The 21,044-nt window shown below is 47.7% G+C and overlaps 7 protein-coding genes across 7 annotated transcripts; 3 read left to right on the forward strand and 4 right to left on the reverse strand.

Annotated features, from left to right (window-relative positions):
- Positions 1-221: 221 nt before the first annotated feature.
- On the reverse strand, positions 222-2,507 carry I303_106568 (uncharacterized protein; the record flags this gene model as incomplete). The annotated part of the gene is made up of 8 exons (XM_065969400.1): positions 222-422; positions 520-1,158; positions 1,254-1,283; positions 1,380-1,444; positions 1,502-1,520; positions 1,591-1,696; positions 1,801-1,819; positions 1,922-2,507. 8 exons carry the CDS (start codon positions 2,505-2,507, stop codon positions 222-224), a joined length of 1,665 nt encoding a protein of 554 aa, XP_065825472.1.
- A 1,029-nt stretch (positions 2,508-3,536) lies between these two features.
- On the reverse strand, positions 3,537-4,405 carry I303_106569 (uncharacterized protein; the record flags this gene model as incomplete). The annotated part of the gene is made up of 4 exons (XM_018411434.1): positions 3,537-3,589; positions 3,941-4,038; positions 4,177-4,289; positions 4,385-4,405. The coding sequence occupies 4 exons, from the start codon at positions 4,403-4,405 to the stop codon at positions 3,537-3,539; spliced, it is 285 nt and encodes a 94-aa protein (XP_018259246.1).
- A 504-nt stretch (positions 4,406-4,909) lies between these two features.
- On the reverse strand, positions 4,910-5,584 carry I303_106570 (uncharacterized protein; the record flags this gene model as incomplete). The annotated part of the gene is made up of 4 exons (XM_018411433.2): positions 4,910-5,061; positions 5,138-5,220; positions 5,363-5,481; positions 5,561-5,584. 4 exons carry the CDS (start codon positions 5,582-5,584, stop codon positions 4,910-4,912), a joined length of 378 nt encoding a protein of 125 aa, XP_018259245.2.
- A 1,685-nt stretch (positions 5,585-7,269) lies between these two features.
- I303_106571 (uncharacterized protein) lies at positions 7,270-8,049 on the forward strand (the record flags this gene model as incomplete). Its single annotated transcript, XM_065969401.1, has 3 exons — positions 7,270-7,533; positions 7,778-7,850; positions 8,042-8,049. The coding sequence occupies 3 exons, from the start codon at positions 7,270-7,272 to the stop codon at positions 8,047-8,049; spliced, it is 345 nt and encodes a 114-aa protein (XP_065825473.1).
- Positions 8,050-8,615: 566 nt separating this feature from the next.
- On the reverse strand, positions 8,616-11,638 carry I303_106572 (uncharacterized protein; the record flags this gene model as incomplete). The annotated part of the gene is made up of 6 exons (XM_018411431.1): positions 8,616-10,332; positions 10,413-10,564; positions 10,633-10,730; positions 10,802-11,251; positions 11,337-11,482; positions 11,544-11,638. The coding sequence occupies 6 exons, from the start codon at positions 11,636-11,638 to the stop codon at positions 8,616-8,618; spliced, it is 2,658 nt and encodes an 885-aa protein (XP_018259243.1).
- Positions 11,639-13,635: 1,997 nt separating this feature from the next.
- On the forward strand, positions 13,636-14,274 carry I303_106573 (uncharacterized protein; the record flags this gene model as incomplete). Its single annotated transcript, XM_018411430.1, has 1 exon — positions 13,636-14,274. One exon carries the CDS (start codon positions 13,636-13,638, stop codon positions 14,272-14,274), a length of 639 nt encoding a protein of 212 aa, XP_018259242.1.
- A 4,075-nt stretch (positions 14,275-18,349) lies between these two features.
- On the forward strand, positions 18,350-20,713 carry I303_106574 (uncharacterized protein; the record flags this gene model as incomplete). Its single annotated transcript, XM_018411429.1, has 2 exons — positions 18,350-19,934; positions 20,010-20,713. The coding sequence occupies 2 exons, from the start codon at positions 18,350-18,352 to the stop codon at positions 20,711-20,713; spliced, it is 2,289 nt and encodes a 762-aa protein (XP_018259241.1).
- Positions 20,714-21,044: the final 331 nt, after the last annotated feature.

Genomic DNA, 21,044 nt, shown 5'->3' on the forward strand with positions numbered 1-21,044 from the left:
CTGCTGACTTGTTTCTCACATCATTCGACTCAGTTGCCCTGCTACATGTTGCACGGCATAGATACATGGTGATTATGCATGCATTAGATTGTGCCGTAGTATCCAATAAGTATCGATGGCGAATGACCCGTGTATTATCCTTGACTTTGACGGACCTGCCCAACAAGATAGAAAGCTCTTTGAGATCAGGTTCGATATATCCAGATCACTTTTTCCCTTATTCACTTATTATTGCTGACAACCACTTTTCTCATCTGCTCAACAGTAAATTGCACGCCAGGAAGATCAATCTCCTTCCATCCAATATCCTCCTGCTGCACCCCAGCCTGATACTGATCACTAGAGTCGGAAGGATCCCAGCCATTTTTCAGAGCATGTAGAAATCGTTTGAGCGCAGTGAAGTTGACGATTTGGTCTGACAGCTGAATAGTGCAATAGCAATAGAGTATATCAAAAATCAGCGAGGCCTGTTAGCACTCAACCACTACGATGGGCTGTAGAAAGGCGAGGCAGACGTACAGGAGTACGTTCTAAGCCTGACGTATTGGGTACCACCCAGAAATACGTATATCCCTCTAATGTTCCTTCTTCATTACGATGAGGTATTCGGTATCTACGCGGTTTAGTGGCGTCGAACGGGTCTGGCGGAGTCTTTGTGGATCTAGCCTTCTTGGACAAACCATTCGATTCGGGTACTGCGACTTCGCTCTTGACCTTGACCTCGGTATCGAGGAGAGCCTCCTGCGAAGGAAGAGGCGATAACGACGAGTCTGGGGTATTGATCTGTTCTACCTTGACTACGCTGGCAGACGTGGTGATCGCTTCGGTTGCAGATGTGGATGTCTCTTCATGCTCCGCCTGGGCCTCTGCATCTGCCTCCTGTTTGACCTGCTTCATGTCCATCTTCACCATTGTCTGATTCCCAGGCGAAGCTGACGTCGGCGGGTCTACTTCGTGCTCATGTGTCTGTCCGACTCTATCAGAGTACGTTTGGTAACGATTCCGCACGATCGGCACAGCCGTCTTGCGCACCACACCCTCATATACATCCCATATCTTCTTACCGACGAAACACACCACACGCGGTCGATATCTGAGGAACTTCTGGGTCAGGTAGAAGACGTTGAGTCGCATCTCGACCGTCGATAACTCAGATTGCTATGTATGGTCCTCACATCAGCTATACTTGCTACACACATGGCGTGGAATGGCGTCCAAGCCGAAGTTGAAGTACATGAGGATTTGTGTCGTACCTCAGATGTAGGTCTGTCGACTAGATTGGTCTGTATACCATACCGGGTGTCAGTGCTTGCGCCCCGTCCTTGTCCTCCGCTATGGGAGTGATCAGTGGGTTCGGAGACTGAGTGAAAAGTACTCACCAGACCATATTTGTATTCTAGCATCTTATGGTCTTCCGTAGGATCGAGCAATCTAGGGGTCAGACCTGACATTTGCCGTGCAAATCAGCTCGATACCCACACGAATTGTGAGTAACACAAACCTGATTGATGAAGCGATCGCTATATACCGTCTTTTATCAGTTATTACCCATGACCAAGATCAAGGCCAACAACGTTGCAAGTAGCTCACCCAGAATTTGTTCGTTGGATGTGAGAAATGATGCCCCATCGTAGATGACCTTTTGCCTTGATATTGTGCGGCAAATTGCAAATCAGCTAGAGTATTGGCTGTCGAGCTGTGTGTCGCGTCGAATCTCGGACTGACCTGGGCTGCCATGAACCACGACTTGGTCAACAATTGCGCTCCGGACTTCGTCACTTCGACCTACGAATGACTCACTTTATACCGCAGAAGAGGACTGCAGTCGACCAGACATCTATCAGCTTCCGCAATGCCGTCTCAACAACACTACAAGTCCCGATCTGCGGCCTGGACGGGAGTGATAACAAAGCCAACTCACTATCGAGCCCATCCTCCAGAAGATCATTTACAGGCCTCAAGTGCTCATACGCTTCAGGCGGAGCGTAGCCTCTGGGTATTTTGCCTTTACCTTTCTTAGGTGTCGTCACCGGCGTGCTCGTTTCTTTTTCTTTCCCTTTTCTCGATCTTTTCGTGCCGTTCACTTTATTCGGAGGTTCTTCATAATCACTCCCACTTGCAGTCCCACTCATACACCCACTGGCACTATCATTTTCAATCGCATCATCGAGTATAAACTCGTCCTTCACCGGTCTTATGGCCTTCTTGCGAGGTGAGGTTCTACTGCTTCCCCTGTCCTGATCCTGATCACTGCCCAAATCCACAGGCGGTCGATAAGTCGTCCGTGCTCGCTTCCTGGGAGAGTGAGGTAGCTCTACGATCGGTATTCTCCTCTTCGGAGGAGATGTAGACCCGAGTCTTGCGCTTGATGGTCTTGCATGTTCCGATATAGTAGCGAGCTTGATTGGTGATGTTTGATGATAAGCGTATTTAGATAGATGGGTTATGAAAGCCTTCGAAGCTGGACTGGGTTGCTCGACGGTGGGCTCTGGCTTTGGGTCAGGCATGTCGGCTGCGGCGGATGTCATTCTCCCTTTTCCGTCGACGCAAGGGTCTAATTTTTGCACAAAAGTCTCGTTGACGTTGACTGATGGTGTCTTCTGAGCGACTTGCGAAGTGAGGGTGGAGGTCGAACTAGGTCGTAGTCGGGTTTTACTTTAGCCGAGGTGTCAAGCTATTATGCTGTTACATTATAGCACTTCAGACGACGACTGCAAACCGACAGAGGTTCAAGCTCCGAACGATGACTGCATCAAGCGAACATGAGATATTGAGCAATGCTTCATGAAGGCTACTGACATCCGACAGCTGTTGTATGTCAACATGCACAAAACAATGATGCGAGACCTCCTCGGCTAAATGACGGAGCGATGCAGACATTGGATATTAAACTGCTTCCAAGTCCTCCGCGATAATGCTCAAGTCGTGCACGGTGCCGATGTGTACAATCATATCTTAAGGAGAAGAACATCGACAATACGAAGGTCGATTAACTTAACGATGCTCTTTAGTACATCTTCAACAAGCCGTGGCTCTCACAACTTAATGGAGGCCGGAGGCAAAGGAAGAGACAATAGTCCACGAAGCTACGGGCAAGATGTTCCGACTATCCGTAAAAGTCCAGTGAGTTGTCATTTTACCCATCAGCGCAATACCCGAGTACCCTGCCCATGCAGCTTCCTGCCAATCAAACTCGATCCGATTGCTTTGTTCTCTCTGGTAGTCCGTATACCGGAGAGCTAGTGCGAAGATGAGCTCATGGACTATTCATCGTATGTCTCCTTAGATAGAAAAGATCTCTGAGCAGGATCTCGCTTCGAACTTATCCGCATACTATCGTAATCACTCGGTTATGCTTGACTGCTTTCCCTCCCGCCCAAGCTGCCCGTGACCTAAGCACGATACAAGCAGATGTTCTTGGATTTTGAGAGCCGAGTGGAAGACTGGTTATACATGTCGACATTGATTACATACAGTTCATTCATCTATTTCTGTCCGAGATCGTCTTACATCGATTTATGTTTCGCGTTTTACCTTTAGAAACAGCATGCACCGAGGTCGAAACATAGTAAAGCACCACATAGTGCGGCTAAGCACGTATTTGAAGCGTCAGCATCATTCGCAGACGGATGTGCGGCGAGAAGATAGAGATAGACGGCGAGATGGGAAGAAGACGAGGCGGAATAAGAAGAAGACAAGGCGAGGTGGTTCGACGGGGCGACATCAGACGAAAGCAAGACAGAGAAAGGTTCAGGCAGAGTTGATGGCCAAGCACGGTGGTAACGAGACTCGTTGCTTCGAACGGGCCACAGGGGAGAGGGGAGGGAACGAGGGAAGAAGAGGAGGGGACGAAGCGGAGACAAAGGGGAGGGATGAGGGACGATGTAGGAGGGAAGGTAGATGCATGATATGTAGGCGGATTGAAAGAATCTTGACTCACCAAATATACCCATACCCGCTCCTGCTCCTGCGCCTCGTCCTCCTTGCTGCTGAACATAGACAGGTTGAGAATTGGGGTACATCGGTTGTTGTTGGCCGCTGTACAGAAAGAGCAATGAATCAGCTAGGCTTGTATACTTTGTGTTTTTGTCTTTATTTGTTTTTTTTTGCGTTATTCGCAGCCGTGCGGCGGGCGCGGAGCCAGGAAGCATTGAGTTGTTGTCATCATCAACTCACTATGGCTGTTGTTGTCCGTATCCTCCTTGTTGCTGCCATCCCTGCGGCATAGCACTTGTGGGATACCATTTTCCGTCGGAGGCCTGATACATCTGCTGTTGGCCTTGGTCGTTCTGTCGTATCAAGTAATCCGTCCGTCGATAATGTGGATACATAATAATCAGCATAACGTGTCCCTTGACATACGAATTGAGCGGCCTGGACTTACAGAGTAATTCGGTTTGTTCATCTTTATTTGGTTCTAATCTCTTTCTAAAGTTTGGACAAAGTCGATTCAGTTTGGTTGTTATAATATTTCTGCTTGAGTGACCAGTGAGCCAGCTATTCGAATCGCTGAAGGTGAGTAATATAGTGTATGTCAGAGACGAAAATAATGTGATGGTTCAAATCGATGTGAGAAAGGAAAGACTGAACACGAAGATATGTAAAATAGAAATGCCAAGAGGCTGTGTCGTTGGGAATGGGTGGCAAAGTCGCAAAGGTACAAAGTCCAAATGCGTCAATCATAACGTTATTACCATGACCGAACATTACTTTGTTACTCAGTTACCGCGATTTCCGCAGTAGTCCGATGAGTTGGGTCCAACATCTAGTTTATTCATAGTCCGGATGTTACAACAGTATCACTCGTATGCGTGTATCGAAAGAAAATAGAGAACGGAGCGCAGCGCGACAGGGCGAAAGAATCGACGAGTTGTGCGGCAGAGATCAAGGAGTAGGAGGGATTGATTCTTCAGCAAAGACATAGACCGAGGTTCAAACAACATAGACCCGCGCAAATACCGGCTACTCGCATAAGACATTTGTAAGCTCTGTGTTTCTCGAGCGTGATGATCATGAACTCGAGGAGGAGTGTGGGTATGTAGATGTCTGGAGCGGATTCACCTGAAAGGATAAGGCAGTAGAGGAAAGGCAAGGAAAGGAAAAGAAAAGAAAAGAAAAGAAAGGCAAGACCACTCACCCCAACATCCCGTATTATTATCGGCTTTTTGTTGTTGGATGTACACGGGCTGAGGACCAGGTTGCATAGGTTGTTGTTGGCCACTACGGTATGTGGATCAATACAAAACCAGAAACGTCTGAAGGAGGTCGTGCGGTCGTTTAAAATGAGGATCATGTGGTTGATACGCAGTCGCAAACTTTGACGCGAAGACTGACCCAGATGCAGATGCAGGTGCAGACTCACTATTGTCCATAGAAAGAGCCCTGTTGACCACCATACCCATGTCCATGTCCTTGAGGCATCTGACTGACCGGATACCAGTTCCCATCAGACGCCTGATACATCCCTGGACCCGGTCCATTCTACGATGAGGAAACGATAGTTGTCAGATCTCTGGCGAGGTCATCTGGGAATCAGACGGCTTGGGAACGTATGACTTGCCTGTTGATAATGAGGTTTATCCATCTTGTCTATCGCTCGCCTCGGTTGCTCTTATGTGTGTATGACTAGTAGTCCTTGAGATTGTGCTAGTCCTCAATGCTGCAGCCGGAGTGGGGTGTATGTTTTATAAGGGATAGTAATGCAGAGCAGATAAAGATAAAGCCTTGTTGAAGGTTTGAGTATTCACGGATGCATGTAACCAGCCTGCATTTCCTTTATACATATTCCAGGAAAGGATCCCATGTTGAGTGAGTGTCAGGCTGTGCTGTGCAACGATGAAACAGAATGCCAAGATCAACCGGAAAATGAATAGGGCTAGGGGACTTATCTCGCCAAGCGATTCGGCAGCGTTTCTCGGTCTTGGATCCTATGCTCAAGAAGTTTGACATAATGATACGATGATCAGAGTCCTATTCCATGTGATGTACAGCTATAGCGATTCGCATACATTCACAGTGCCACCACTAGAGTAGCAACAGTATCAATGAATGTAGCATACATCCAGTGTTGAAGACTCAGCATGAATGACTAAATAATCTACAACAACAATCATATACGTACTCGTACAACACGGTACGAGATGTCCTGAACCCGAGTCAAGGTATCTTCATACCTCCCCCATCCAAAGGATAAGAGGAGTCACATCGAAACCTCCGGCTTATATCAAAGTCAGCCTTCCGCTCTGATCACCTGCACAGTTCATGAGAATGATCGGACGAGGGAAGTGGGGTCGATATACCCCTCCAATGGGTACCGCTTATACATGGGACGTAAGAGCAGGGGGCGCGATCCGCAGAGGGATCGGCTATGGAGGGGTGGCGGGAGGATAGATTGGGTGCCAGGGTAGTGTGAGTGGGCGAGTGAGAACAGAAGGATGGGTAGGATTGGGTAGGGTAATTGAGACGGTAAGGGTGGAAGGAGTAGAGAAAGCAGACAAATCGCGAATCGTGCATCTTTCTAACAGAGTTGAGAGGTGGGCGTCGAAGACGGAGAGGAAGCATGAGCTGCATGAAATACACGATCTAGCTGCTGAGTTGATGATATAAGAGTCCATCTATGGAGAGAGGAAAGTGGAAGATGAGTGAGCGGAGACTGCTGATAGATATCTTGAACATTTCAGACTTTTGCTTCGGTGTCGTGTCGTGTCGTGTCGCGTGAATTTGGTAGAACAACATGTAAATAAGTCACCCATATAAGCTCAACAACAAGCAAATTGATTCCGCCATCCAGGTAGTGCACATACGCACATACAATACGCTAGTTCAGGGTAAACAATTGAATGCATGCATGATTGATCGTTCCTGAGTATCCTTTGGTCTTCGTACTGCTTTAGGTAACATGGCGTGAGTGCTCGAAAGACAATAAGAAAGTTGACACAGTAGTATAGCATCCTTCTTCGATGTACATTAATGCTATAATCGACTAAGCCCTTCTCATCGTAGTTCGTCTTCATCAGGTTTCATCGCGTCAAATACACGACCAGACGTACCACAAACACTCAGGAGGACAAATAATTCGGAGCCACTACAAGATTAAAGTCCCGCCAGAACAGAACAGAACAGAACAAGCATCAACAGTATAATATAACCAGTATACCTTCTGCCCATCTACGACTTCACTCACGTCACCTCAAACCCTCCTTCTACTACTGCTATCTTCCTGGAACGACCTTCGATATTCAAAAGTCTTGCACTCGTTTATCATAACCGATGAACGGCCATACACCCTCTCAAGACGGCTTAGGCGTATCAGACTCGACTTCCCATATACCGACCTCTGCTGCAGCAGGAGGACAAGCGCAGGGCAGATTGATCCGACCCAAGGGGCATAAACAATCAATGGCCGAATTGAAATTACGTAGATTGACAGAACACAACTTGAGGCTGAGAGATGATTTGGCTAGACCCAGAGTAAGGGTCAGCGAGGCCAGTCTGGGGTTGTTGAAGTATTGTACGAGTACCAAGGATCCTATGGTGCGTCAACACGACGGTTCTCTTCGTCATCCTACTCTTTCCTGAGCCCATTCTTCAGTCCATCCTCATTCTTTCAATCCTTCTCGTTACGGTTCCTTACTTCGTTCTTGATCCTGTCCTATCGTGTACCTATGGTCATGCCAGGTCTCATCGGGTCTTCTACCTATGGTCATGCCGATATTCACCACGAATATCGAGTATCATGCAGACGAACGCTAATTTACCCTCACTTCATCACTCGCAGCTCCCCTCGATATGGGGCTCCTCAGGTAAATCAGCCGACCCATTCGCGCCCCCGGAAAAAGGATGTTGTACGCGTACGTATGCCATCATCATTGCTGCATCTGTAATCATCCCACATCCCACGCCACATCGAGGACAAGTACTCACTACCTACATCCTGGCTTTCCGTTCTTGTGCTTTCTTCTCCTTCTCCTTCTCCTTCTCTTTCTCTCCCTCGTCCGGTATAAGTACGCCAGCTGACACCAAATGTATCTCGTTCGAACAGTCATGTGAGCTTCTTCCGGCTGAATTCCACTCGACCGCTGATGCAATAATATCAACGACAAGACCCTCTTGTACACTACATTTCCTTCGCTCATACAGATAGAGCCTGCCTTATATCCCTAATCAACGTTGTATGCATACTATGATATCTTAATCCGTTCCGATAGATCTATAAAATCACCATTTATCAAGCTCAGAGATCTATGCATCGTCTGGACAATCTCAATCTCTCCGTTTACACAGAGGCATTAAGCATTAGCATGGTCGAATGATAATTCCGGATGCATAGGTTGGTAACGAAGGCTTTAAAATATTATATCATTGGGTGTATAGGGAATAAGGGTGGGGCTGAGGCTACAGACTACAGACTACAGACTACAGACTACATATACTGTACTCGGGGTGGCTCGATCCGACACTTGAAGCAAGCATGGAATGAAATTGAGGGAACGAAGTGAAGGGACGGAAAGGAAACGATACGAAACCTACAAGGTTTAAACTGAACTGAAATGGATCTATTACTAGTGAAACCAAAGGTCAAAGCGTTGAAACAACGAGATCACCAGACTCAATCCCTAGTCCCTAGTGGGACGCCTTTGCACCCCACTAAAGAAGTTCTCAAAAGGTATAATCGCTGAATCTGGCCGAGCAGCCGATTTGGCCGTCCATGCTGAAGAAGTTGACTGATTTCTTCGATGTTGCTGTTGCTGTTGCTGTTGCTGTTGATGTTTTTGGGCTTGAGCCTGAGCTTGAGCTTGTCCGGTCGTATATTCTGTGTGTTGGGTATATTCGCTCGTCGTTGATGGTGTTTGGGGTATAGCGGAAGTAGGATACGACGATGGTGGAGGAGGGATTCTCGAGGTGGAAGGGGTGGTAGTGGAAGGGTGGATTTGTGCGGGTGAGATCAAGAATGGATGGGAATGTTTCGGTTGATTTTTCGCTTGAGAGTGAGATTGGGTTGCGGTCGAGGTCGAATCTGGGTTATCAAGGAAAGTCATTTCTACTTTAGGTCTTACAGGGTGTCCTGCACCTGCACCCGCACCTGCCCCTGAAGGAAAGCTACTCTTGGGATTTCTTGGTGGACCGTTTGACAAATTGAGAGGAGCTGTTGTATTGATAGGGAGTGGTAGAGGATAATTATCCATCTCGCTACCTGGAAGAAGGAGGAAAGGGGAATGATGTAATGTAGTAGGTGTAGCTGCTGTCCAATCTGTCAAAGTAGATAGTCTACCTTCTGATCCGGGCGCAGTACCGAATACACTCATTATATCGCTCGGAGTATCAGAATGTCTGTTCGTTGATGAAGGACCAGCTTGAGGTGGCGTCGAAGTCGAAGTCGTAGTAAACCCTCCGGGTCCAGCTCCAGCAACGGTCGTCGTCGGTGTGATACCACCGTTCTCATCTTTCTCGAATTTCCTGAATATCGCTAACTGCGCGGCTTTCTCTTCTGCAGCAGTAGGGAATCGAGTCGTATTCTGTCCTTGTCCCTGTCCCTGACCTGGTGCGGTGGTCGAAGCTTGAGCTGGTGTACTCTGCACCGATGATGCTGGAATGGAATTTCCGTTTGAAGGATTCGTGTTGGTTGGAGTAGTCCCAGTAAGGGTCTCATAAGCCGTAATGGGCGAATGATCATTACGCCCGCCCGTGACTGTGACAGGTGTAAATTGGGATACATAAGTCCCTTCGGGCGTATAGGCAGGCAAAGCTGTACCACGCCTCGAGTCAGGTGCGGCTGTAGACGCGGCGTACTGCGAACCGAGTAAAGATCGGACTCGATCAGGCGAAGACGTCGTGAACGTCATCGTCGTTGTATTTTCAGGTAGATTGGTCAAGCCCATAGCGGCTCCTATTCCCGTATGACCACTAACGTTCGTGCCAGTACCTGTACCGCCTTCGGGCGATCTAGGCGACCGAGTCGTGGCAGTAGGAGGGGTATTGGAGTTGCTTGGACTTGTAGGCGATCTCCATCTTTCACTGAGACGCTGCTGTAGAGCTTCGTCATACGACACAAACACGTCATCGAACGAGATTACCGATCGAGAGGAATCGCTCCGAGCGTTACCGTTCCCGCCCATTTTCTCTCGGTCGGAAGAAGGTGAAGCGAACGCTGGACGGAGATTACGTTGGGATTCCCGAGAATTGCTCCTTCCTCGTCTGCTGCCTTGACGTCGTGTGCGGAATATCCATATTGTGAGCAAAGTAAGGAGGACGAGGACGGTCACGGGGATGGCGACACCGAGAATCAGCTTGCCTTTGAGACTTGAGAAGAACTCGTCGGATCCGCCAGAGGCTCTATAAGGGGAATTGTGAGATCAGCACGAAAAAGATTATTCGAAATCGAGTACAAGCACGATGATGGAGCTCTGACGTACAGTTGAGAAAGCGTTTCTGCATCGGTGGTGAGAATAACGAAATCCAGAGCCATCTTCTTATCACCCAGATTGGTCATCACCACTTGATTAGTTTGCGAGGCGTCCAGTCCCGTTTGGAACCACAGAAGCTCGTAAGGCATCTGCCATGGGGACTACATTCGATGAGGAGGCTGTTAGTAAAAGTATCTGGTTTGGACATTCAAGTTTGGGGCTAGCTTACTGTCAAATTGAGAGATGAAGCTACCATTTGTCCGTTGAGCGAGACTGAAGCTGATCCATAATCAGGTCCGACCGTCCCATATATGTAGACAGCAGATCCTAAGAAAACCTTCTCGTTAATACCCGCTTGACTTGACTTTAAAGCCGAATGCAACAGAAGCAGCGCGTACCAGATCCGAAGAAGGTGACTGCACTTCCTTTCCCTTGTGTCAAAGCCAACGTCCTGTCGAAGTCTCCGTCGAGTTTACCACTTTCGCTCAGCGCATCAGAATGCGTATTCGGGTTGAGATGTGTCCAGTCCCCCTCGAATCTCAGACCGACATTAACATCTTCAACAGACTTGAAAGCGTCATCGATGGTGATATTGGAATATCCGTTCGACTCGATCGGTCGCGTCCCGTCGATACCCCAGAATATCACTTGTTCGCCGTTCGGCACGATGCCTGAATCCCACCGGACGCTGTGCATGCCCGTCGGCAGGTTGTATAGTGTGAAAGGTATGACCTCTGAAGAAGAGGTCGAGACGGGGCTGGAACATGCAGGAATGGGTGAGGATGAGTTGATGGATAGTGTTGCTTGACAATTCTCGAACGACGGTACGAGGAGAGTGAGCGATGAAGCTGTTGGGTCATATCAGCCTATATGGTATTTGATATGCAAAAAACCCTCCTTTGCGTGGGAAGCTGTGGACACTGAAACGCTTACCGGTGATATTGAAGGCGATGGAGGAATTTGAAATTGAGGTCAAGTGAAGCGTCTCGTCGTACCCGTCTGACTGTTTGGCGTAGCCTGCTGTCCAGGGCGAAGAGGTGCTAGATGAACTCGATGACCCATAGGAGAAAAGAGGAGAGCTGGAAAAACCACAGCCGTCAGACTTTGCTTGTCTCGCAATCTTCAAATCAGGGAACTTACGTATCTGAGATGGAGAAGGGGGTCGTCGATGCTGAAGCGGAATTAGAGGCCGACTGATCTCGTCGAAATATCTTACGGGATGCTGGACCGCCCATCTTGCTCGAGTAATGACAGTAAGTAGATTAGGTAAGTTGGATGATAGGTATATTGGGGATACAGATACAGTCGGAGCCGCAGCAACAATGGAGAATACTCGAACGGATCGCTTGATGAGAAGGCAAAGATGTGGAAAGATGAGTTTTGCGAGGCTCGATAGTGGGAAGAAAAATCACACAGACCAGCTGGAGTGAACGTTACGATTCGCGACAGTGGTCAACAGTTTGGTGACCGATAGAGGCTTGGAGGGCAGAAACTTTAGCTTGATTCCGATGTATGGATATGACCAATGCGGATGTATGTTATATCTATCCTCTCCGATTTCGGGTTGTGACAAGCCACTGATGGTAGTCGAGGAACGTTAATTGTGTATTTTGCCTTGTTTGACGTTGTGTGTGTGTTGCGTGTATGCTGTGTATATCGGATCGTTTGGTCCCTATTTACCATTCCATAGAAGAAAGACCGTAGGTTCAATCGAGACTAAGGAGCGAATAGATCAGATGGGCTAGGCTGTTTGTCTGATGTGTGAATTGTCAATAGTGTGTAGCAGAATGAGAAGAGGAAGATCAGTGAGAAACCATAAAAATGAAACGTTGTTACGATTAGGTGGATGTGCGAAACCAGAATGATTGTTACAGTAAAGTCAGTAAGTGACGATAAAACCCCTGCCTGTCTCGTCTTTCTCTTTCTCCTTCGTTCTGAGCATGCCTTATGATTAGCATAATCCCAAGGACCTTCTCTTACCTCCCAGACTCAATCATGAGGATCAAGATACGATCTCCTCAGTCGAAACGCCTTGAATTCGATAGGGGATGACAGGAGAATTGATCCTTTGTAAGTAGGAAGAGAAAGCTCTGTCAAAGTGCGATGAAGTCTATAAAGGAAGGATAGTGCAGCTCGATTTCAAGTTCACACCCCTTCAGACATGTCAGCATATCTTATATGCGCTATGAAAGTTCACCAGATGCGCTGTTTGTCGATGTCGATGTCGAAGCGAGCTCCTTTGTCGTCCATTCCAAGTCGGTTGTGGACGCAGGTCAAAGCGCCATAATAATTAACGCTCGATTCCACAGGCATACGTAAGACGCGGTCTTTGCTTGGCGGCCGTACTCACAGATGGACGCTCACGCGCACCGTACCTTTTTTCCCCAAAGAATCTAGAATACAACCTAACGACCTAATGCGGAAAAGCCGGACACGCAGTGGCAGGTGCCCCGCATGAACGAAGCAAACTTTGTCCTGCGAGTAAGTACCAAATTGTTGGGGATGGAATTATACTAAGGGTTTATTTGGTTCTTTACCCCAAAGCGTCAAAACCATCAAAGCATCAGCACGGTGACCGACACCGAAATTATTACATTGGGCATGCATCGCTGATCATCTACTGAGATGCACTACGTGTACATCTGCTCACATCCTCATCCTTTCTTCTCCTCATATACATACATACTCCAACAAAAGAGGGGTCCCCAACTAATCACCTGTTTCCAGCAAACGACAACTCCTACCAACCTACCTCTCCCCAAAAAAAGTATCGACACAGTCTAATCAACTGTAGTGCTCCAAACATCAAAGACAACACGTTGCCAACAACCTACTTTTGAGCTGACGATCGCCTGCCATCAACGTCATCCCAATACATACTCCAAGCGCCATCCACGCATATATATTTCCATCGACTACTGCAGGATCAGTCTTGATCAATCACATTCTCTCCTATTCACTTGATTATCTTCCAATCACGATCCTCGAAATACTGAAAATACAACTCATCTCGAACCAATCATTAGACATCGTCTGACAGCCAACGCATCAGCGTATAAGCTATACCGGCACCGCGTGAACCCCGTCTAGGTCGAAAGCCTTTCTCGTAAGCTGCTTTTGGTTTGCCATCTGCCAAAATACCTTTCGCTGACTTGCTTATGGTCTTCAGCACTCAATCAACAACCTGATACTCTTCGCTTCCGCTCGAAGGACTCCTGATCTATTCGACACAATGCACCCGTCTTCTCTCACATCACCCGAGTCTGGGCCATCTTCCCGACGATTCACCGATCAATCCTCATCTTCGCCCTCGTCATCTACCGAGCACTCGAACTCCAACTCCGGTTATTCCAGCGACCACGAACACGATGAGCAAGGTTCGCCCACTGAATCCGAGAAAGAGTTCATGTCTTCATCCACTGAAGACTTCTCATTCTCGCCCGAATCGAAACCCTTGGCTCTTCCTGCTGTCCCATCCGCATCGTCTATGCACACACCACCTTCGACATCTTCCAGCCAAGCTTCGTCCTCTTCCTCGGATATCAAACCATTATCATCTCGATATCCCAAGATCTTCGCCAATCCCCCTACTGGCTCTTCAGCCTCCCGAGCCAGGGTACGAGGATTATCCCCATTGACATCTACCACAACTCAGAACAGACCGAATGCGAACGAATTCACACCTAGATTACCTAAATCGCAACCCCTCTCGAGAGCTTTGTTCAATCGATCACTCACTGATTCGCCCCCGAACGGTCTTATGGCTGGAGGCAAGAAGAAGACGAGCCAGAAACTGGTCGTTCCTACCAAAGCATTCAGAACGACGTTCGAATTGGGCTTGTCGGCCAGTGAGTTCGCCAGAAGATCTTAGAGGCAGATGGTGAAATAAGGTTGTGACGGATGGATGGAAGACGGGGGATTACGAAGTCATATCCAAAGAATATGAGAGACGAAACCAAATTAGGACAGATCCCTTAGGGATCGAGATATCGCATTGAAGACCATCGCAAAGACAATCAGCACATTCAACACAATCAGCGACAATCACACAATCATGTATGTAACTTATGGTAATCAACTCAAATCAGCACAAACGGGCGACTCGTAGAAGACCCCGAGAAAGGAGATAGGCCGCCATGAGTTGGAACCGAGATCAAAATGTGCATAGAACATCAAGAAACATGTTATATAACTTGTAAATAGATATTATATATGTTGAACCGAATGCGAAATCAAATCAAATCAGATCGAAATCATGTTATGTCTCCTAGGAGCTGACTTGATCACTCCGCATATGCATTTTATGTCATGTCATGTCATGTCGTGTCGTGTCGGATCCAATGGGGTTGTGGGCCGTCATACTCCCACTAGTATCGTCGAGAGCACTGAAAGCACTAATCGTTCACCTACTGGTGTTCGTGTCATACTGACCAGCCAACTGCGAAGCAACTGTGATTGCGATTTGGATGGGGATTATGGGCTTTGGATCTGCGTGCGCTAGCTAGACGTATAGAGCGAAGGACGAAAAGTAAAGACGGTCTGGTTAAGCGCCTGAATCGCCGTTTTATGACAATTTTTAGTTAGAGGTTGTCCGTGGTCAGTAGGCAACGTTTCATGAGGTCAAATATTGCACATTTGTAGTCTGGCATCCACTCATTATTCGACAGCAGGTCGTACTCCTACTCCTGCTCCTGCCTCATTCGCCAACACCATGCACCATGCACCATCCGCCACGCGGCATATAAACGTGGGGGAGGACTAGTAATTACCACTGTAACCAGCGAACGCGAGATCCGAAAGAACAGGAGTGGAGTGCGTGGACATGCGAGCATCACACAATCACTTGTTGAGCCTGGTAGATCCTTTGGAATCGTTAGTTGCCGTAGCACCACACGCAATCGCACTAGGGATAGGGATAAGAGTTTGGAACTAAGATATCCGAGCTTCCGAGCTTTCGATCACCTCGTTGGCCCTTTAGCGTGTTGTGTTTTCGATCAACCACCCCCTCCTTAAGGGTTTATCTCGGACGGTGTGGGTGGGGTTGGGGTGTTCTGTATTGAGATGCGATTTTCTCGGCATGAAGTGAGGAAATTTCATGCAAAATTGAATCCGACAAGTTACCAAAGAAAGCACTTTGATGCGTCCCGTTCTCTCTTACCCACCCGCGGCCGGCGGGACCCTCATGGCTGCACACGGCTGATGGCTCCACTACACTGCGCATGCTGTACAGGTCATATTATATACATATGCATAGACGTCGAAATGAGCGGGATGAAATGAGCAACGGAGAGAAGTGAACCGAATACGAGAACGAGAACGAGGACGAGGACGAGTAGCCATAGCAGATAGATAAATCGAGTATTTTATGTTGATCATTTCAATTCGGTTATTTCCACTCCGTTGTCCGATTCGCCTTTCGTCTTTCGTCCACGTTTGCAGGTGTACCAAAGCGGTAGAGCTGCAGCTGCACATGTATGTATCTTACTTACCGTATGACCCGTATGACCCGTATGATCGATTTTTTAATCAGGTAACTGATGAGATGATGAAAGATTTTAATCAAATCAGATAAATGAAAACAGAGTGAGGTAATAAAGGTGAAATCCCTGAACGCCTCGCAGGTTGTGCAATAAAAATAAGATGTGGCTGCTGCGGAGTGGAACACCAGCCAAAATCAGTGACGTGTTTCTTCTACCTTACCTCTCTCTTTCTGCCTTTGTCTTGCTGTCTTTTCACGGTGCAAGATTACCTCCGGCGATATGCGATTTGCGATATGCAAGATACAAAATCCAAAACACGCTAAGGATTGGAGCTAATTCAAGTGAAGGTACTGATGATCCTGATCCTGGTCCTGCCTTTGATTCTGGTGCAGATGCGATGCCGATGCTTTACTGTATCCAAGATCCAAGCATCCAAGCGTGTCCTCCCACAGGAAATACGGTAAGAGAGCACAGATTTCCTTTAGCACCCTTTGAAGGAGATAAGGGAATGCAAAGGCAAATGCAATGCGAATGCGGATTTGATGGGACCCAATACCAACGTGGTAACTCATCTTTTGCAGGATCCACCCTAAAATACGAGATACCCACCACCAGCCGATGATTTCTCGTATTCTCGTAAAAAGAGTCATAGGCATATCTAAACATCCACTACTATACCCTTGGCCCCCTGCCCCTCTGCCTGCTCCTTCTTGAGCATTCTTTATACATACCCCGCAAAGGCAAAACGAGAACCGTACTATTTTAGTCCGGCACGTCTTTTTGGATTTTCATTAGTCTGGTTTCCAGTCGACCTTTACTCATCTTGCCTTGCCCTTGATCATCTCCTTATATCTACTTCCCCCTCGTCTGCGTCTGCGTTCGCGAATCTAGGTTTTTATCGTGAGTTAGCTCAAAAGTACACCGATATCTGAGTCACCCACTAGACTGGCTCGACTGCTCTTCTTTACGCTTTACGCAAATAAGAAAGACTTGGTCATTACTGATCAAGTCCAACACGATACCAGATAGAACAGACCAGTTACACCGGATCACCCGTTCTTAGTCTATCCGACTTCCAACTATCTATCTATCTATCTATCTATCTATCTACCTACCTACCTAATTACCTATCTTCCATCAACAGAACCATTCTCGAATTTGCGTTGATCATTCAACATCCTCATCGGCAGATCTGTACCATCAAACTCACACTAGCATAACGACATAAATACAGATCGCCGTCGTTGGGATTCATCAATTCGCTACCTCAGTTCTGCACAGCTTCGGCCGACTGATCATCGCTTTGCCAACATCCCATCAACTATTACATATAACACGCGTCTCAAAACCCTTTAGAGGAAAGATCGAAGGTAGAAGAGAGGAGAAGTCACAGATACACGGAGAACCTCTTTTTGGACATCGCGCGGACTCATTGCGGTACCTCTGGGACCTGAAACTGAGACGGAAACGACAATCTCGCATTTTGATTTGATGCGGTAGACGAATAGCATTCTTGAGTTACCTGAGACATACAATACACTCGTACCTCGCCTCGCCTGCCTCTCTTTCGACTTGATCAACAAGCAAGCAAATCGGATCAAATCGACAAACGAAAAGGAAAAGCACCATATTGGGGAATAAGAGAAAAGAACCACATTAGCAATAAGATTACTCTTTGATCCATCATCATAAACTGTGAGTCTACTTGCACGAGTACCATTCCATTGGAGATCACCATATCCCCATTTAGAATAGCCAGGCAAGGCATCGCATGTGTTTTCATACTTCACGATCTTCCATCTACCTTATTTTACTTCCATACCATTTCGTCCAAACCCTGCCTATCCTGCGTTTTTCTTGCAATCAAGCAGACCAGCAGACGAGAAACGGAAGCGCAATAAGCATATCATTGGCGCAATTGATTCTCATTATTTGTTTCGCGGATATAACATATACATACATCACACATACGAACTCCGTTCATCATTACTTTTTCATTCATATCGTAATCTCCACTCCAATCTCCAAAGATTAAAGACACATGGTCGCATCGTTTTTGTCGATCTGGCGACTCTGATGATTGTCGCTTTCATACCTGTTCCATCGTTCGTTTGCTGATAATCTTGTCATCTACTTCTGTCTCCTTACCTCACAATCTCGACCGCACGACACACGTATACACGCAATACGAATACGACAACGGATACGACAACTCGACACGCGACTTACACCATTGCACGGATCTTGGCGTTTCCGTCCTCCTCATCATTCCCCACTTTCCCACTTACCCACCTTCTTACCCTAACACAACCCTCTTTTCCCCCAACTTGCCAACTTGCCCATCAAATGTCGCCAAACATCGCTTCGTCCTCGACAAATCTGTGATCACCCTGCTCAAATTTCCCATTTACCCACCGAAAACCCTTAATCCCTTCGCAACAACGCGTTCCTATTCGACTTTTCATCATGTCTTCGACAATTTTCACGACTCCTGGTTACCCCACCACCAATTCCTCGACGTCGGTCTCGTCTTCTTATTTATGGACTTCACCCGATGATGCGCTGACTTCGACAATCAGCTGGTCTACTCCTCTGGCATCACTAACAACGATGACTACTGGAGGATCAAACAACTCATCCCCAACAGATTTCGCGTTCGAACCTCCTAAAAATACCTTCGACACCACCATCACTGCGAACTCTACTGCGCCGTTCAAACCAGAACCCATCAAGACCAATTCTTTCACATCGAACGGGAGCGATACCAGCCCTTTCACTCCCAGTGGTGGACAAGTGAACAACGCCAACTCGTACCCCTTCCCCAACAGCTTCCCTTATAATTCATCTGCAGCTTCGTCCTTCTCATCAGCCTCCGGATCCGGCGCTGGAAGCTCCTTCTCATCTGTCGACGCCCTTCCAGCTATTTCACGGGACTTTGCCAGGCCATCTACCTCAGAGACTAGACGACCAGCGACCGCAGGAGGAGCCTTACAGAGCAGAAGTCCATTTGCAGGGTTTATGCCTGGTAACGCGACGGAAGAGGCTTCAGGACAGAGATTTCATAGGATAGATTCGGGGCAAAGACCTACCTCTTCAGACGGGAAAGTTAGACTGACTACGACAATTGAAGAAAGCGGCGAAGGAATGTTCACAAATCCTTTTGACACCTCATCGAAAGACTCGAGCGAGACGGAGGGCGGTAAACAAGTGCCATCTCAGACTCCCACTTCTGATGGTACCGTTGATCCTCACTACATCCCGTCCAATCGACGAGCATCTGAGCCACAATTCAATGTGCAACAGAGCTGGGGACACCAGCATTCCCCTCTCGCACCCTCACATGTTACTGGCATCAACCCTGCACTCGGTCTTACTTCTGCTCCCGCCCATGTAGCACCTAGCGGCTTCCTCCAACAACAGCAGCAACAGATGCAAAGCTCGCAAGGTCAGGGTCAAGGTCAACAACTCTCTTCGTATGCTCGACCTACTTTCCACGGTCGACCGCAAACTTCCGATGGTTTGCCTTCTTACCCGCACCTCGCCGGTAACGTATCACTACCAAGCGCCCAATCGATCGCTCGTCAGATCCCAGGTATTGGAGCAGTATCAGGAGGAGGGTATTACCACCCGCCAACCCCTTCGTCAGCTAGATCGTTCGACCAGCAAGACATCAAAGGATACATGCCGTTCAGAGACGACCGATCGAATTCACTCAATGCTTTACCACCTCCTATGGTGGGAGGCCCACCCACAGGTTTCCCTGGTGACCGAGCCTACTCTATTGACTCTGGTCTAGCTAGACCGGGAGGACCCGCAAACATCCGATCATCATACATGCCTCCTGGTGGTAAACCCGGTGAGATGGCAAACGAGTTGACGTTTGTACAACTCGGCGGACCTGCGCCGAAGAAAAGACCTAGAAGGCGATATGATGAGATAGAGCGATTATACGCTTGTGGATGGAATGGTTGTGAGAAATCCTACGGAACGCTGAATCACTTGAATGCGCATGTTGCGATGCAGAAACACGGTGAAAAACGATTACCTTCTGGTGAGTGTGGTCCCAACACCTACCTTTAGTGGAGCGCAGTGAAGTGGATGGCTGACTCTATTTCTGGAATTGCAGAGTTCAAAGACATGCGAAAAGCTTGGCGAAAGAAGAAGAGGGAAGCAGCTGCCAACAACGCCAACGCCATGTACGCAGCCAATGCAGCTGCCTGGTCACAACGAGCATCAATCAGTTCTGCTTCTGGCACGGAAAGCGATTGGGACCGAAGAGACTCGATGATGTCCGTCGGATCGGAATATCCACCTAGTCGATCATCAATGTCATATCAAGGTGGATATGCCCATGCCCCCTGGTCTGCAGGCGGCGAATCAAGACCTTCAACTTCATCTTCATCCATCTCGTCAGTCGACGGTCGATCATACTTCGCTGGACCGCCACCGGGCTCGTACGGAGGGACAATTAATCCTCAAACCAACTTCATGTCCGCCGCCCCTGCGCCTGGATCTGGAGGTTCTTTCTCGTCCGCATCTGTCTCTGCTATCGGTCGAAGACCATCCGCACCGAATCATCTGCCCATCCCGATGAATGCGTCGGGAATGGATGGGTTCAGACAACAGATCTTGTCGGGAAACGATGATCATCCGACACCGACTGCACAGAATCCTTTCCCACAACAACGAAACGGCAGCGCAAATGCAAATGGGTTCCCGTTTGCTACGTTGACTAGCCCGATGGCGAATGGTCAGCCGATGCCGATAGCTGGAAGCAATGGCGGAGAGGGGAGCTATGCGGGCGGAAGTCAATTTGCGTTTTCGCGATAGAGAAATACGGTTTGGATCTTATCAATTACTTTTTGGAAATTGTGCGTTTTGACAATCAATCTATAGAGCCTTGGAGGAGTTTCGTCATTCGTTCTTTGAGCTCAGATACTATTGCTTCTCTCTTTACATCTATCTGATCTCCTTTCTCACTCTCATTCCGAGGTGTTGAGGTGTATTTGAGAATCGTTCTTTATCCTTTTCGAAATTTATCAATGTAGCAATATGATTTAGGTCTTTTTCCAGATTTGCTTGTGCTTTTGCTTTTGCTCTTGAATAAAGAATCGTCGCAAAATTCGCTTTTTCTTCTCAGTTCGTTGTGTAAAATAATTGG

This window comes from Kwoniella dejecticola, chromosome 8, assembly GCF_000512565.2.
Source record: "Kwoniella dejecticola CBS 10117 chromosome 8, complete sequence".
Classification (NCBI taxonomy): domain Eukaryota; kingdom Fungi; phylum Basidiomycota; class Tremellomycetes; order Tremellales; family Cryptococcaceae; genus Kwoniella; species Kwoniella dejecticola.